This window comes from Hemicordylus capensis, chromosome 3 (genome assembly GCF_027244095.1).
Source record: "Hemicordylus capensis ecotype Gifberg chromosome 3, rHemCap1.1.pri, whole genome shotgun sequence".
Classification (NCBI taxonomy): domain Eukaryota; kingdom Metazoa; phylum Chordata; class Lepidosauria; order Squamata; family Cordylidae; genus Hemicordylus; species Hemicordylus capensis.
Window position 1 is genome coordinate 134,875,251 of NC_069659.1, and position 16,223 is coordinate 134,891,473.

General features: G+C 41.1%; 1 protein-coding gene across 1 annotated transcript in view; it reads left to right on the forward strand.

Moving 5' to 3' along the window:
* SLC9A2 (solute carrier family 9 member A2) overlaps nucleotides 1–16,223 on the forward strand; it is a 52,994-nt gene that overhangs the window by 21,933 nt on the left and 14,838 nt on the right. Inside the window, exons 3-7 of the mRNA XM_053308041.1 lie at nucleotides 1,185–1,435; nucleotides 9,084–9,301; nucleotides 9,913–10,115; nucleotides 13,387–13,476; nucleotides 14,780–14,850. Coding sequence (XP_053164016.1) covers nucleotides 1,185–1,435; nucleotides 9,084–9,301; nucleotides 9,913–10,115; nucleotides 13,387–13,476; nucleotides 14,780–14,850 — 833 coding nt within the window. The remainder of the gene's footprint in view (nucleotides 1–1,184; nucleotides 1,436–9,083; nucleotides 9,302–9,912; nucleotides 10,116–13,386; nucleotides 13,477–14,779; nucleotides 14,851–16,223) is intronic.

Consider the following 16,223-nt stretch of genomic DNA (forward strand, 5'->3'; position numbering starts at 1 on the left):
AAAGCTCGGTGGTAGAGCAGATGCTTTGCATACAGAAAATCCCAAGTTCAATCTTTGGATGGGTCTGGAAAGAACCAACAGTCTGACTTAGTAAAAGGCAGCTTCATGTTCAGGACTGCAGCCTGTTCATGAATAATTCTATCATTATGAATATCTCCATATTGGGGATAGCAGGGTGAGACTGAGAGAAAGTGGCTTGCCTACATATCAGATTTCCAAGGCAAAGAGAGTTTTGAACCCAGAATGTTCTGATTCACAGCTCAATCACTATATTACACTTTAGCCACTAGGCTACAGTTTGCAGTCTGTCCGATGAAATACAGTTGATTATTAAACAATAATGTTTGTATTTGAGTGAACAAAATGGAAAACGATAACATGCCATGCAGAAAGATCTGAGAACGTTCAAGGGTGGATAGGATTTTAAGAGGTATAGAAAGCAGATGTCTGGGATCTTTTTTAGCAGTTGCAAAGGAAACAGTGTGACCATTCAGGTAGTGTGAAAGGGACACTATTATATGTTTAAATTCTCTTTCAAGTGCCAGAGTTTTAAACATACAGCAACGTAATCACCTATGGATGGGATCACCTACGTAAGTATCTGGTAAAATATACTGTGTACTAAGAATATCACAAATGTAAGTAGAAACTTTGACATCTGCTCTTACTTTGACTAATATGGTTTGTGAATAGTCAGAGGTACCAGTTTTTAATTCTGTAGGCTTGCTGAGCCATAACTGATAATAAAGAATGGCTTCTTAGGTTTTTCTCCAAATCAATTTACCTATATCAGTGAATCACATAATATAATCTAGGGAAAATCGCTGACAATGGTTGGATAACACAATTCTAAGTAAATTACTGTGTTTGGCTTCAGACCCAGAAGCTTAAATATCAAGAAAACAATATAACAAATATGTGAGGTGTATGTGTGGAGAAATTTAGAAAAAAAGAAACAAGGTATGGATGGAGTATAGGTGAGTGATATTTGGAAGAATGTTAAGAAATGTCATACAGTTGCAGAGAGAGATCAGAGATTAGTTTTATTAACAATATTCTGAAAAAATATTAAATTTAATAAATATCATGGTTATAATCCTGCTAAAACCAAATAACTTTTTACTCCTATTGATTACTTAGGTTATTTGAAGAGGGCTATTAAAAGTTCCCCCCTCTCTTTCTAGGTCCTGTACAACTTGTTCAAGTCTTTCTGCCAAATGCGTACAATTGAGGCCATTGACATATTTGCTGGAATTGCTAATTTCTTCGTGGTTGGAATTGGTGGAGTTTTGATAGGAATCATCTTGGGATTTGTAGCAGCTTTCACTACTCGTTACACTCATACGATCCGAGTGATTGAGCCACTATTTGTCTTCTTATACAGTTACCTGTCATACATAACAGCTGAAATGTTTCATCTCTCAGGCATTATGTCGTAAGTATCTGGTAAAATATACTGTACTAAGAATATCACAAATGTAAGTAGAAACTTTGACATCTGCTCTTACTTTGACTAATATGAGTTGTGAATAGTCAGAGGTACCCGTTTTTAATTCTGTAGGCTTGCTGAGCCATAACTGATAATAAAGAATGCCTTCTTAGGTTTTTCTCCAAATCAATTTACATATATCAGTGGGTTTACCTGAAAGGATATTACTTCAAAATAACTTTCCAGATTGCTTTACCCATCCACTCTGAAGATGGGTTTTTAGAGTGAACCTTGCTGGAGTACATTCATTTGTGACCAATCCTTATCTATGCAATCTAAGGTTATCTAATCTAATGTTACACATTAGATGTAACATTTCACAGATGAAAACTGTGTACTTAGTCACTTCATCTTACCAAGGATGACTGTTTAAGTGTTTCTTCTCTATTACAAATTGATGAAGACAGTTCTGCACTTTCTATATGCATAGCGGCCCATCCTGCACTGGCTTCTGGAGTAGACAGTTTTAATAAACTAAGAACAATAGTTGCTGTTTTGTCTATTTCAGGTTCCCCCACGCCCCCCTCTCCAATAAATCTCCCACACCTGTTTTTTCATCCTGGGGCGGGGGGGGATGTTACATTTTTTAAAATGTAGAATGTTTAATAAAATGTTTTAATTTAACTGACTGACAAAATATCAATGAATGAATCAATGAATGAATCAATGAATGAATGCTTTATTACGGTCTTAGACCAGCAAAAATAAAACAACAAATATAATATGGAAACACAATGGGGTGATTCACACGATTGTTCCGGGCAGACTGGGAGGGTGCCGGGGGGAGGCTGTTCTTCTTCTATCTTCTCCCAAACTGTCTATCCTCAGTGCACCTCCTGTGCAGCTCCATGAAGCATGGAGCAGGGCGGAGGGATTCTGGGTTGGAATTTGTTGTTCTGGCCTCCAGGCATCCCTCAATGCAACACACAACATGCATGTTGCATTGAAGATTTCCCCATCAGGCGGGCACTCTATGCCCCCTTGAGCTGCATGCAACCCACTTCTCACGACTAGCCTAATCCTGCTTGGGGCAGCCCAGCCAGGGTTAGGCTGGTCATGAGAACAGCCTCAATGCCATCTTACACTCCAAACCAAACATATGTAACAAACATGTTACAGAGATGGTGCGCATTGTGGCACCACTGTTCCAAAACCAGAAGGCTACGAGGATGCTGCTGTTGACAAAAATGTGGAGACACTGCTTGAGCAACTGGGCAAAGGCCACAGCATCCTTGTAGCCTTCTGGTTCCACAACAATGGAAATACACATGTATTTTCTTCTCAAAGAGGCTATTCACACGCAGATGCAAAACTGGGCTAAGGAACCCTAGCCCGGTTTTGCATGTGAGTGTGTACCGCTGCTGCGGCAAACCTGGGGGCAGTGTAGCAGCAGCTGGTGCTCATCTGGGTGGGTGATCCACCCGTCCAAGGAAAGGAGACTTCTTATCTGCAGGGAGGTAAGATGTTCAGGGCTTCCTCCCTGATAACCCTATTGCCCTTTCTCACTGGTCGTGAGAAAGGGCTCAAAGTATACTCAAGGTACTTAGTGACCACTCCAAGTGTGAAGCAGGCAATTTGACAGACTGGGCTGTGTCCCACAAACAATTAAAATTGTTAGTTTTTAAGTTGCCCTAAGAGACTGCTACTATAATAGGTGTTGGGGAGAAGGAAGGGAAGCTGTTAAAATTTCTTTTAGAGTCGGCACCTCCCCTCCTAATGACTGGTGGGGGGTGCAAAATGAGATGCAGCTGCCTCTGATTCTGGCAGCTCCAGTTGCACCTCTCTCTCCCATTCTGCCCTGTCATGAACAAGAGTCATGTTGCCTACAGGCTGGTAGGGATGTGCATAAAACCGGTTTGCCCGGTTCGGTTCAAATTCGAACCGGGTTCGAACCAGGAGGGGGTGGTTCGGTTTTGGCTTTGCTCGAACTCCCCTCTGGTTAGGTTTGAATTTGAACCTCCAAAAGTGGGTGGGGTGGTAGTTAGCACCCATGGGTTTCTACCACCCAAACCCCAAAGCAATCGGACACTCGTACGATTTTTTATGAATTTTTTGAAATTTTTATTTTTTTCTCATAGGGTATAATGGGACTCGAACCAGCCCATTATTCCCTATTGTGGAGCACCCATGGGTGCCAACAACCACCCAAACCCTGAAGCATTTGGACACCCCTATGATTTTTTTTATGAATACTTGAAATATTTTAAATTATTTTTCTCATGGGGTATAATGGGACCCAAACCCAAGAACACTTCAGAAACAACAAAACCCACTACCCCATGGGTGGTTGGCACCCTCACTCTAGGCCACCCCAGCACCCCCCAAATGCAGTTATGGGGCTGCTGAAACCTCCATTCTTTCCTGTGGAGAAAAACCTTAAAGCCACTTGTGGGGTGCTGGGGTGGCCCAGAGTGAGTGGTGGTGTAGTGCACAGAAGGTGCTAACCACCCCCATGGGTTGCTAACCCATGAGGTACTGGGTTTTGTTGTTTCTGAAGTGTTCTGAGTGTAGATTCTTTGGTAGCATATAAGATTTTCAATGACAAACCATGAATCCACTCTCATTGCTAACCTTAAAGACACATAAACTTCAAAAATCATTTAAAAATCAGCCCTTTGCCCAATTCCTTTCAAATAATTCTGATAGCTTCCTTGCCCCCCCCTTGGGCACTACCACCCACCACACCCTGCTCTATGCCACCCCTTTGCCCCTGACGTGAAGCTATACATTTGCTGCAATCCTCATTATTCCCTATGAGGAATTCAAAAATACTTTTAAAATTCACCAATAATCAGAGGAGTGTCCAATTGCCTTGGGGTTTTGTGGGTGGTAGTCACCCCTGGGTGCCTACCATGCACCCCAATTTTGTGCCCCTAGGTGCTCCACAATAGGGTATATGGGCTGGTTCGAGTCCCATTATACCCTATGATAAAAAAATATAAATAAATTTCAAAAATTCATTAAAAATCGTACAAATGTTCGATTGCTTTGGGGTTTGGGTGGTAGGTACCCATGGGTGCCAGATACCATCCCACCCACTTTTTGAGGTTCAAACCAGTTCAATCCAGTTTGAATTGAACCATCCCCCAGTTTGGTTCAAATTCGAACCTGCAGCTCGAACCTGATCGCTGGTTCGCTTTGAATTCGAACCATTAAACCACCCTGGTTTGAATTCGAACTGGCTCATTTTCGAACCGGTTTGCACGTCCCTACAGGCTGGCCATTCGTCAGGTAGAGCTGTGCAGGCTACTCAATGATTAACCAGCCTGTACAGTTCAATGATTAACCAGCCTGCACAGCTATACCTGATGAATGGCCAGCCTGGAGGCAGCAAGGCTTTTGTTAACGCTGGGGCCGAGTGAGATGGGAGAAAGAGGCACAACCAGAGTTGCTGGAATCAGAGGAAGCTGTGCCTCATTTGCACCCTGCTACCACCCCAGCCCATTAGGACGAGCCACTACTGAACACCTTACATTAATACTGGAAATCAGTTTTATTTTATATTACAAAAATAGCAACATAAAGTTGTGTCCAAATAAATCTAGTCTAAGTACCATTAAAATCAATGGGGCAAGTTGGTTACATGTCTAATTTTAAGTCCCATTACTTTCAAGGAACTAACTTTTTTTTTTGATAACCCACAGAAATTTAGAGCAACATTCATTGAGTAATGGGATTTAATTTCTAAAACTAAGCATAAATATGCATAAACTGCAAAAGTGAAAAATTACATTATGATATCTCATTATTAGATATGAATCTAAATAAAATAACATATTAATCCAGTTTAAGCCAAGTCTGAAACGTCCCATCTCTTCTCATGGCTTCTGTTAGTAGCATTTGTGGGGTTTCTTATTTCCTCCCATTTCTAATTAAAGTGTCAACACTTATAACACTTGATTTGTCTGTTGAAGTGGGCTCTAGTCCAGGGAAGATTATGCCACAATAAATCTGTTAGTCTTTGAGATGTCACAGGAATCATTACTGTGGTTACAGTTAGAAACTAACATGGCCACCCCTCTGGGATATATGATTAGTAGGATTCTTCTTTGGTGCCTCCCAAACTGAATGCACACCCTACCTTTGGACCAATGTGGAGGCAGCTACTTCTTGCATGCCCGTCCCTGCTCCATGGGACTGTTCTCCCAGTGTAGAGGGCTGTTTTATGGGAAGCAGATCAATGGTTGGAGTAGCATGTGGTGTGTGCGGGGAGCGTTGGCTGGGGTCATCTTTTCAAGTGGTTTCCCTATAGTGCTTAATGGGAGGGACTGTGTCTCTCAGCATTCCCCGCTTACTCCCTGCTGAGTGCATCTCAGCATTCCCCATCCCAGCCATTGCAGAAACAGTATGAGGTTCTGCTTTCAGCAAAGGAGCCCTCTCGCCCCCACAGATTCATGCAGTGCTGGCAGTGCAGGGAGTGGCTGGCTGCCTCTGCACAGTTCCAAAGGGTGGTCTGCCTTGTTTGGCTTCAGATGTACTGAGGAGCAGCCCTTAAAGAGCTTCGAAACTATTAAGAATTCTTTTCATGATATGCAGTCATTTTCTCGGTCATTTGGTGGAGAAACTGTTTCATAAAGGCAAATATTCTAACGCAAATATCTGCAGGGAAATATGCACCCAGTGGTCTCTGAATTTCTGATGCCAATCCATATTTCTTCTTCACATAGGAAGAAAGATGATGCTCTATATTCTGCATAGCTCACAATTTCTCAGTCAAATATACAAAAGCTACAGAATATTTTAGTGCCCACGTCACTTGTTTTCAGCAAGTGTAGTCCTGAACACCCCAGATCGTTCTATCCACTTGAAGTCAATGGGACTTAAGCATTCTAATATAGAGCAGGATTGTAGCCCATAACAAAAACAAAATTATCACTATTTTTTACTTTTTAAATAATGGGCTTTTTAAAAATCCCTCTCCTCCTCCTCCTCCTCCTCCTCTTTTTTAAATACTAGATTCTTTGTAACCCAGCCTCTCAGTGCAATGCGAAATAGGTAAAGTAGAAAGGAGCTGTGTGAATACCTAGGACTGTTTACTCAAGATCACTTAACACATTACTTATTCCTTTCCATTTATTACATATTTCCACTTTTAAATCACCCTGTCATACCCATAATCAGGGTGATTAAATGATATACGTGTGCTTAACTTTCCATTACATATGTATAGGTGAAGCAGGCAATTCATTGATAATTGTATGAAATCCAGAGGTGGAAGATGGTGTGTTTTTCTAGATATACTAACACAGTTGCTTTGAAATATGGGTTGTTAGGAACTTGTTTTTAAATTTAACAGTGATTAACAGATATAGCTCTTAACCGCAGTTAAGGTGGTGAAACAAATTCCTATGACTTGCTATAATCTCTTAACCACAGTTTAGAGTCTGTCTTAACCAACAGACGCCTAATTCAGACGTAACAGGAAACCGGATGTCCCTTCACCTTCTGTTTCCTTGGACACATGTCCAAATTCTGGAAACAAACTATTGAAGGTGAGAAGGGACCCGTAGTTTACCTCCCTGAACTCTACTCTGGAGTGTGGGTTTCGATAAGTTGAAACTTTTGTAAAGTTTAGTAGTAGGTCAAGGAAACTTGATGACCTTATCCAGTGATCTAGTTTTTTCCAGGCAGTAGACAGAAACTGCCTTGTTTGTGCAGGGTGACTTGCACTACTGGTAGGTATATGATGCAAATCAGTTTATATTGTCATTGGACTTTTATTTCCTTTCCTGGTTTAAAGATGTTAGATAAGTGAATGTGTTTAGGTGTTTTTAAGATGATTGAAACTAATGAGCTTAAGCATGCCTAATTCTGTTTTGTTTTTCTAAGTACCTTTTTTCATCTCAACACAACACAGAAATTATGAGTGAGCACTACCATCTCCTTGGAGATATTTGATGCTTTTAATTATCTTAAATATAGTGCAAGCCATTTAAGCCAATATGGGGATGATCCACTGTTCTGCTGCACCATGTTATGTCACAACTGATGAGTGCTATCATAGGCAAATTGCAAGCTTATCTAGGAGCTGGAATACCTGCATAACCCAATGGTCCTGTAATAGCCACTGAAGCCCATAGTTCTGATTGGTTTTCAGTATTCAGTTACAACCTGTGAACTTCTGAAAATGTGTGAGGGGAGTTAGTGGTGAGGTGAAAGTTCTTGGAACAACCTAGTAGGCTACATCACTGTGTTTCCAGTGGAGCAGCCTCTACTTGCTGCTGTGAGCCACTTCATACATTGTTTGGTGTCTTCCAGAGAACCAGGAGTGAAGTTTTGCTCATGCGTCATCAGGCATGTTCTGCCTCCTCCTTCCTACTGCAATCATTTGCACTCCTGAAAAGCCATGCAATGACATGGGATGTGGCATAGAGGGAACTGCAGCTGGAGGTGTGAATCAGTGGAAACTGCAGAATTCCCCCCTTCCATGGCCAAGTGGAAGCACTTTCCACCAGGCAAGGGATTTTCTGTGTCTATCTAAGATTATTGTACATCTAAAAATGCAACATGTAAGTGTGAGCAACACAAATTTTAAAAACACATTTATCATGCGGGTAGGGTTGTCAGGAGTCAGGCTTCCCATAGAGATGACACTTGGTGGCAAGCCTGGGTTGGCTGCTGTGTGATGTTTGAAATTGCTTTTTCATGTATGAGTCTGTGCTTAGTTGGCAAGACATTTGATAGGTGTAAGTTCATGGAAAACACCCAGAGTGCAAAATTAAAACTGGAAGCATGGCAGTACCACCCACACAAGACATACTATTTGCAGATCATTCTCTGTCACGAAATGGCATCTTGTGAAAGGTGAAAGCATGACTGTGCTGAATAACAAAAAAAAGGGGGGGGGAGCAGTTAATTATAGCAGCCACCTGGTATGCAGGCTCAGCAGAGCGGCATGCAATGTCTTTCCAGTACCACAAAGGCAAGTGAGAACATTTGCTTGAAGAATAAACACTTCCTGTTTTAGACAAGTAAATACAAATTAAGACTGCCTGCAACAGTTAAGAATGAAGCAACATCTCAAGTTCATGCACTGCGGCCAAAGACACTGCACTGTAAACAATTTTTTAAACATCCTCCAGTTTAAATAGTAGTTTGTGATAGGGTGTGATGTAATTCAAGAGACTTGCTGTTCAGGAAAAGTGAAAACAAGCCCTGCTGTGCATGCAAATCTCCTAGTCTAATTGAAATCTATGTGATACTTGTATGTAATGACCCCAGCCCTTAGGCTCAACTAAGGCTGTAATCCTGTACTTACCTGAGAGTAGCCCAGCTGAACTCAGTAGAACCTATTTCTTCATAGATATGCGAAGAATTGGGATGCACATACACTGAGCTTTTCCTTCCATTTACTGCAGTTAACCGCATGCCACCAAATTACCCAAATAGTTTTTGAAGCCCTCCAGTTTTCAACCATTGGTTATACAATATAGCAATTGGGTTGTTGAAGTGAGAATTTCAGTAGGAATATGCAGCTTTGGTCAGAAGTAACTTGGCAATTCCCCGAGATCTCAGTCTATGTGTTTAGGATCAGAGTCTTATGATTTCAGAGAAAATATAAAGAAAATGAATTAAAGATCATTTTATCTTGCAGGATTACAGCATGTGCCATGACTATGAATAAATATGTGGAGGAGAATGTTTCTCAGAAGTCCTACACCACAATAAAGTACTTCATGAAGATGCTGAGCAGTGTCAGCGAGACCCTTATCTTTATATTCATGGGAGTGTCCACAGTTGGAAAAAACCATGAATGGAACTGGGCCTTTGTTTGTTTCACGCTCCTGTTTTGTTTGATCTGGCGTGCCCTTGGTAAGAATACTTAGATATTCTAGATTGTACTTCAACATACTTTGCAATGAAATATGCTTATCTCTCATGAAATTGTTATTTTGAAAAAGAAATTAATAAATCTCAATAGGGACGTAAAAGCTACTTGACAGAACGACGTGTGCTTGATTTTGAAGACTGTAATGATTCTTGAGAGGTTATTAGAAGCATTAAAGCGGACCAGTCCTTAATCTATAAATTTAACCCTGCCTCCCCTTTTTCATTAATGGGGCAAGTAGCTTTGTTGCCTCAGAATAGCCTTTCATGTGTGCAAAATGATGTACAGTTGCAACCAGGAGGAGAGAGGAGCAACCCATCCCACATTCCTTGTTTATCTTCCTCCTGGTTACATCCATCCATCACCTGGCTCAGGTGCCATGTTTAAATTTCCAGGCACCATGGAAAGCTGGTGCCTGGGAATTGTCAAGCCCTGCCTTATGTACCTCTGTACAACAGGATGCAAAATGAAAAGCCTTTGCTCTCTCTTTTTGAAGCTTTTAATTTAGGAGGAACTGCCATAATTTAAGGCTTTGATTATGATCAAGATTTAGTTGAATTCAAAACTGTGTATGCATTTCTTCCGTTTTCCTTAGGTGTTTTTGTATTGACTCAGATTATTAACGTATTCCGGACAATTCCTATAACATTTAAGGACCAATTTATTATTGCTTATGGAGGCCTCCGAGGAGCCATATGCTTTTCTCTTGTTTTTCTGCTTCCTTCTGCTGTGTTTCCCAGAAAGAAGCTTTTCATTACTGCTGCTATTGTGGTGATATTCTTTACTGTCTTCATTCAGGTAAGAATATTCCTATTGATTTCTTGTAGGATGGGACTACACGTTATTTGCATTGAAACCTACAGCAAGGCATCCAGGTTGCAGTGCTAAAGTTTTCATGCAAAAAGAAATATGTGAGCTGTTAAATGTAATAAGTAGATTCATTTCTACCAGGCAAAATGAACCAAATAATGACTCCTGTTGTCCTCTAATCTCATGTGTGATCATATCTTATTCCTCTAATGAAGGAGCTCTGTGGAGGGAATACTTTACACAAGGACATACACAGAACTGTGTAAATAATATTCTGAGTTAGTGAACAAAGCTTTGCTTCTAGCTTCACAAGCTGATTGTCAAATGAATTGTAAAATGAAGGTAAACTTGGACAATAGTTTGGATTATCCAGTAATTATCCAGGGGCTCTTTCATTTGTCAGAATATCCTAGTGGGTAAAATACAGGGGCTAAGCATTCAGAGCTACTACAGACTTCCTAGAAGTGTAACAGAGTGACCTCTTGCACCCCTGCTATTTTGAGCAAAGAGGCACCTTTTAAAGTGGTGATTCTCTAAGATTTAGCCGAGGGAGAGCAACTGGCCCTGTCGAGCCCCAGCAGCACAGCATCCCTCCCGTGGCTGTTGCTGGTGTCTGTCTTATGTTTCTTTATAGATTGTGAGCCCTTTGGGGACAGGGAGCCATCTTATTTATGTATTATTTATTTTTCTATGTAAACCGCTTTGAGAATTTCGTTGAAGAGTGGTATATAAATATCTGTTGTATGTATGTATGTATGTATGTAACATATTTTTATACCGCCCCAAACTTGCACCTCTGGGCGGTTTACAACAAAAACCAAAAAGTTAAAACATTAGTTAAAACAGATAAATGACAACAAAGAAATTAAAACATTGGTTAAAATAAATGACAACAAAAAGCTAAAACATTACAACAATTTAAAACCTTAAAACAATATTTTAAAAGGATGTTAAAACTATTAAAACGGTATTTAATTAAAAGCCTGGGTGAACAAATGTGTCTTTAAAGATTTTTTTAAAAAATTGTCAGAGATGGGGAGGTTCTTATTTCAGCAGGGAGTGTGTTCCAAAGCATCAGGGCAGCCACTGAGAAGCCCCGTCCCCAAGTAGCCACCAGATGAGCTGGTGGCAACTGCAGATGGACCTCTCCTGATGATCTCAAAAGGCGGTGGGGTTCATGACAAAGAAGGCATTCTCTTAAATACCCAGGGCCCAAGCTGTTTAGGGCTTTATAGGTTTTAACGAGCACCTTGTATTTTGCCCGGAAACTTATCAGCAGCCAGTGTAGCTCTTTCAATACAGGAGGTAATATGGTCTCTTCGAGATGACCCAGAGACCAACCTAGTACAGAGGCATAACTATAGGGGGGGCAGGGGGGCACGTGCCCCGGGCGCCATCTTTTCTGGTCACGTGGGGGGCGCCACCATGACAAAAAAAATTTTTTTTAATTTTTTTTAATACAAATGTTTCCTGCTCAGTGCAGCAGCGCTGCAGCAGTCAAGGGAGCGCGTTGGCGCCCCCTCCCCCACGAGCGGTCCCTTACGCGCCGCCCGTGCCCCCCCATTGCTTTGCTGGTGCCTGACGGCCAGTCAGTGGCCTGGCTTGGCGGCGGCGGCGGGCGCTTGTGAGGAAAAACCTAAGTATAATGTAGTATGTTGGGGGGGGGGCGGGGGCGCCATTTCAGTGCTTGCCCCGGGCGCCGTTTTCCCTAGTTACGCCTCTGACCTAGTAGTAGTAGTAGTAGTAGCAGCAGTAGTAGTAGTATTTAAGGTTATTGAAAGTAAATGTAAATTCAATGCCACATTCTTAAATTTTTGTTGACTGCTGACTTAGTTTGTTTAAAATTATAGTGGTTCCCAAAGACCATACCTTGTTTTTATGCTAGTTAAAACCTGACCCTTGTTTATGCTAAATCTAAAAGTCTCTGATATAGTTGGCCATACTCTCTTCCTTAACTCTCTCTATGCCTTTCTATCCTTCCTCAGAATCTACTTACCTATTTTGAGAACCCCTTGGCTTAACACCTTAGTTAGTCTTCATACTCATCATCTGTATCTAAGTGAGCTCACATTGGGCTGGATCAGATGACACGTCTGACTGCCCATCATGTGATGTGGAATGTGACCACACATGTCCCACCACTCCCCCTTCCATTATCCTGTCTTGCAGCCTCATAACTGCAGGGATTGGTTATCAAACTGTTCCTCACACAATTTAAAAATTACTTGAAGTAGTACTTAAACTGGGTGTGCAGGGTGGCTTGGACAAACTGTTCCCAACTGTAGTAGAATGAGCACAATCCCTGAGTGAATGAGGTGACAGATGAAGGTGGGCTAAAATGTGAGAAACATTGCCCTAACCACTTCACTTGCTTTCTCTCCAGCTGCATGAGCCGCTGAATCAAGTCACATAGAGGAGGGGTGGACAGAGACCAGAAAGCACTGGCTGACATACTGTGCAATGTTCCATGCTACTTCTAATGAAACCTGTGTGCAGTTGCACAAGAGTGCTCTTGTGCAAAATGCAAGAATTGCATAAATGCAGTTGTGTGGTGGACAGCCATTATTTCCAGTGGCCATCCATTGCTCAGCTGCATTTGTGCAATTCTTGCATGTTGCCCAAGAGTGTCCTTGCACAACTGCACACAGGTTTCATTAAAAGGAACATGGAGCATTGTGCGGTATGTCAGCCATTGTCCTAGCTAATCTGTGGTATCTCCCTGCACCATGTCCGGATTTGAAGCATCCTGCTCTAGCCATCTGAGATAGATGACCGTTGTTGCTTTTTACATCTCTTTTCTATTGGAATATTCAGGCCAGTTCACAACATTAAAATAAGAAAATATTGTCACAATAACAAATAAGTAACAGAAAATAAATTACAATCAAATCTTTCTAAAGAAAAGACTTATAATACATGGCTTAAGCCATAGCAGCAGCAGCAGGAGGGGCAGCCGCAGCAGTTAAATTCTGAACATTAACAACGCTCAAACAAATACCTTCTTCATATAAAGTAAAACAGATCTTTAATTTCCATATTATCTGGACAAAATATTGACAGGTGCATTTTGGGATATTTTGTTGTATTTGTTATGTGAGGCAACTCAACTGTAGTTTCAAAGTAATACTACTACTAAACAGGCATTCATGCTAATTATGACCTTCATGCTTTATTCACCTGCAGAATAGAAGAATGACACAATGGAAAGGGATTCTGGGCTGACGTGATTTTCATGCTTGTTTCTGTTTTTTCTGTCCAGGGGATAACAATTCGCCCATTGGTGGAATTTCTTGACGTTAAAAGGTCAAATAAAAAGCATCCAGCTGTCAGTGAGGAAATTTACTGTCGGGTACGTGTGAAGGTTTGGTGACATGATGTGCTACTGGGAAACACATTGACATGGGTTTTTTAAGCTGATGATTTCTTGCATAATAGCAGATAGTACATCAAGTACAGCATCTAACAGAGTACAGTATTTTGTTGTGTAAGCTGACTGCTTATTTAAAGAACTAATGAATTGTTCATTACAGTATATTTCAGTATATTTCAGACTTTTTGAATAGCCTTTTCACATTCTACGTCTGTAGTTCTTGTCTAGTGTCTAGAGACACCAGGTTGTGTGTGGTGATTTAGGAGGCTCATTTAAAAACCTACTCAACAATATCTTCACATGAATGAATGTTAATGCAGTTTAATTTTGCCATTATGCAAGTACACCCCCCATCAGTCCTACTGCTGGCACAGCTGTGTGTGTGGGAGGAGACTGTCCTCAACAGGGCCCTCTGTCTTCCCTCTCAACCTGCTCTTGGTTTACAAGAGTGCACATGGACCTCCCTTTGAAGGTAATGGCTAGTGCTCTGTGGTCTGCGCAAATGACCATGGGTTAGTCGGCGGGGAGGGGGAAGGGAAGAAACTGAGCTCCACTGATTGAGTGCCAATGCTGGCCCTGCCCCCTTGCTCTCCACCTCACCTCCCTCACTAGCCCTGATGTTGCTCCTGGTGTTGCAGGCTGGCCAGACAGCAGCAGTTTCAACCACCGGCCTCTCCACATTGCCACTGTGCTGCTGCAGCACCAGCTCTCCCACTGTCTCTCCCCACCAGCACCAAGCTTGCTTGTCTTGTTGTTTTCTCCAGAGATGGGGCAGATGAAGACAATGGAAGAGTGACAGAGCTGGTGCAAGAGCAGCACAGTAGCGACAAAGAGGGACTGAGGCGGGTGGAGGCGAAGCTGCTGCTGCTGCCTGGCCTGACAAAGTACGGAAAAGAAATCATGCAGAAGGCCCCAGGTTCAGTCCCCCAAATCTCCAGGAAGGGCTGGGTGGGAAATCCTATATGATGCCCTGGAGAGTTACTGCCTGTCAGAGTAGACAGTACTAAGCTAGATGAGCTCAGTAGATGGGAGCTTCTTATGAGGAGGAAGGGGCCAGTGAGTTGGGGTTGGGGTTGGGCTGGCGAGGGCTGGTGAGACAGGGTGGTTCAGCACTCACTCGGGCCCAGGGGGTGGCAAGGGAGACAGGATGGCACGTTGCTTCTCACCTCTAGTAGTGAAAGGTAATGAGCTAGTGCTGATTCGGTTCTTATGAAAGCCACATGTAGGAGCAAACAAACTGGCCTATACAAAAGCAAACAGTGAATCTGTTTCTATATTGTAGTTCTTTGATCATGTGAAGGCTGGCATTGAAGATGTGTGTGGACACTGGGGTCACAACTTTTGGAGAGATAAGTAAGTACAGCATTGAATCTCTTTTGGAACAAAGTCAAAGGCTTCCTTAGTTCTCAGAATTATGCTTACATTTGTTTGTTTATTTATTTATTATTTATTAAAACATTTTTATACCACCCAAAACTTACGTCTCTGGGCAGTTTACAACAGAATAAAAACAAAGTAAAACATTAGTGTTTTTTTTCCAAATTCAATTTTTATTAATTTTAACAACCGTAATATTATCATTCATTACAAATACACACAAAAAAGGTGAACTTCCCGCTCACATCTCTTCGTGAATAATCTACTATAAAATTTACCCTTGCTATAATAATAATTCAAAACATAAATTCAAACCCTTACAAACATAATTAATCTAACCAACCTGCGATTTTTACTAAATTTCAAACCCTGCTGTCAAGTCCATAGTAGGAAAATAATTCTTTAGATACAACAAAAATGGTTTCCAATCTTCTTTAAAACATTCCAAGTTTTGATCTCTTAATAGTGCTGTAAGTTTTGCCATCTCCGCATATTCCAAAATTTTTATCAGCCAGTCTTCTTTTGAAGGCAGTTTACTGGTCTTCCATTTCTGTGCATATATAATTCTAGCCACCGTAGAGGCATACATAAAAAATGTTAAATTAGTTGTAGAAATTGCCCCTTGTGTTATTCCCAGCAGGAAGGATTCTGGCTTCTTAGGAAATGTCATTTTAAATATTTTCTTTAATTCATTATATATCATATCCCAATAGGCTTTAGCCTTCCCACAGGTCCACCACATATGAAAGAATGTGCCTTCAAAATGTCCACACTTCCAGCATTTGTTTGAAAATTTTTTATACATGAATGCCAATTTTTTTGGTGTCAGATACCATCTATACATCATTTTATAATAGTTTTCTTTTATAGCATAACATGCAGTAAATTTTAAATCATTTTTCCATAACTTTTCCCAGGCTGCCATTTCTATATTACGCCCCACATCTTGAGCCCACTTTATCATAGTCGTTTTAACCACTTCCTCTCTTGTCTCCTCCAAAAGCAACAGTTTATACATTTTAGAAACTAATTTTTCATCATTTTGACATAATTCCTTCTCAACATTTGAAGTCTGGTCCTCAAATCCGACTTTAAGGTCTTTCTTATACATCTCATTTAACTGATAATAGTGAAACCAATCACTAACCAAATCTTGTATTTCAGTTAAGCTTTTTAACTTACAATCCTTTTCCTGAAAATGTAACAAATCCCTATAGGTACCCCCAACACATTTGCATATTTACTTCTTTACGTGATAAGGCTTCAATCGGAGATACCCATAATGGAGTTTTAGGTTCAAACCAATTTTTGTATTTTAACCACACCCTCATTAAACTCCTTCTCACATA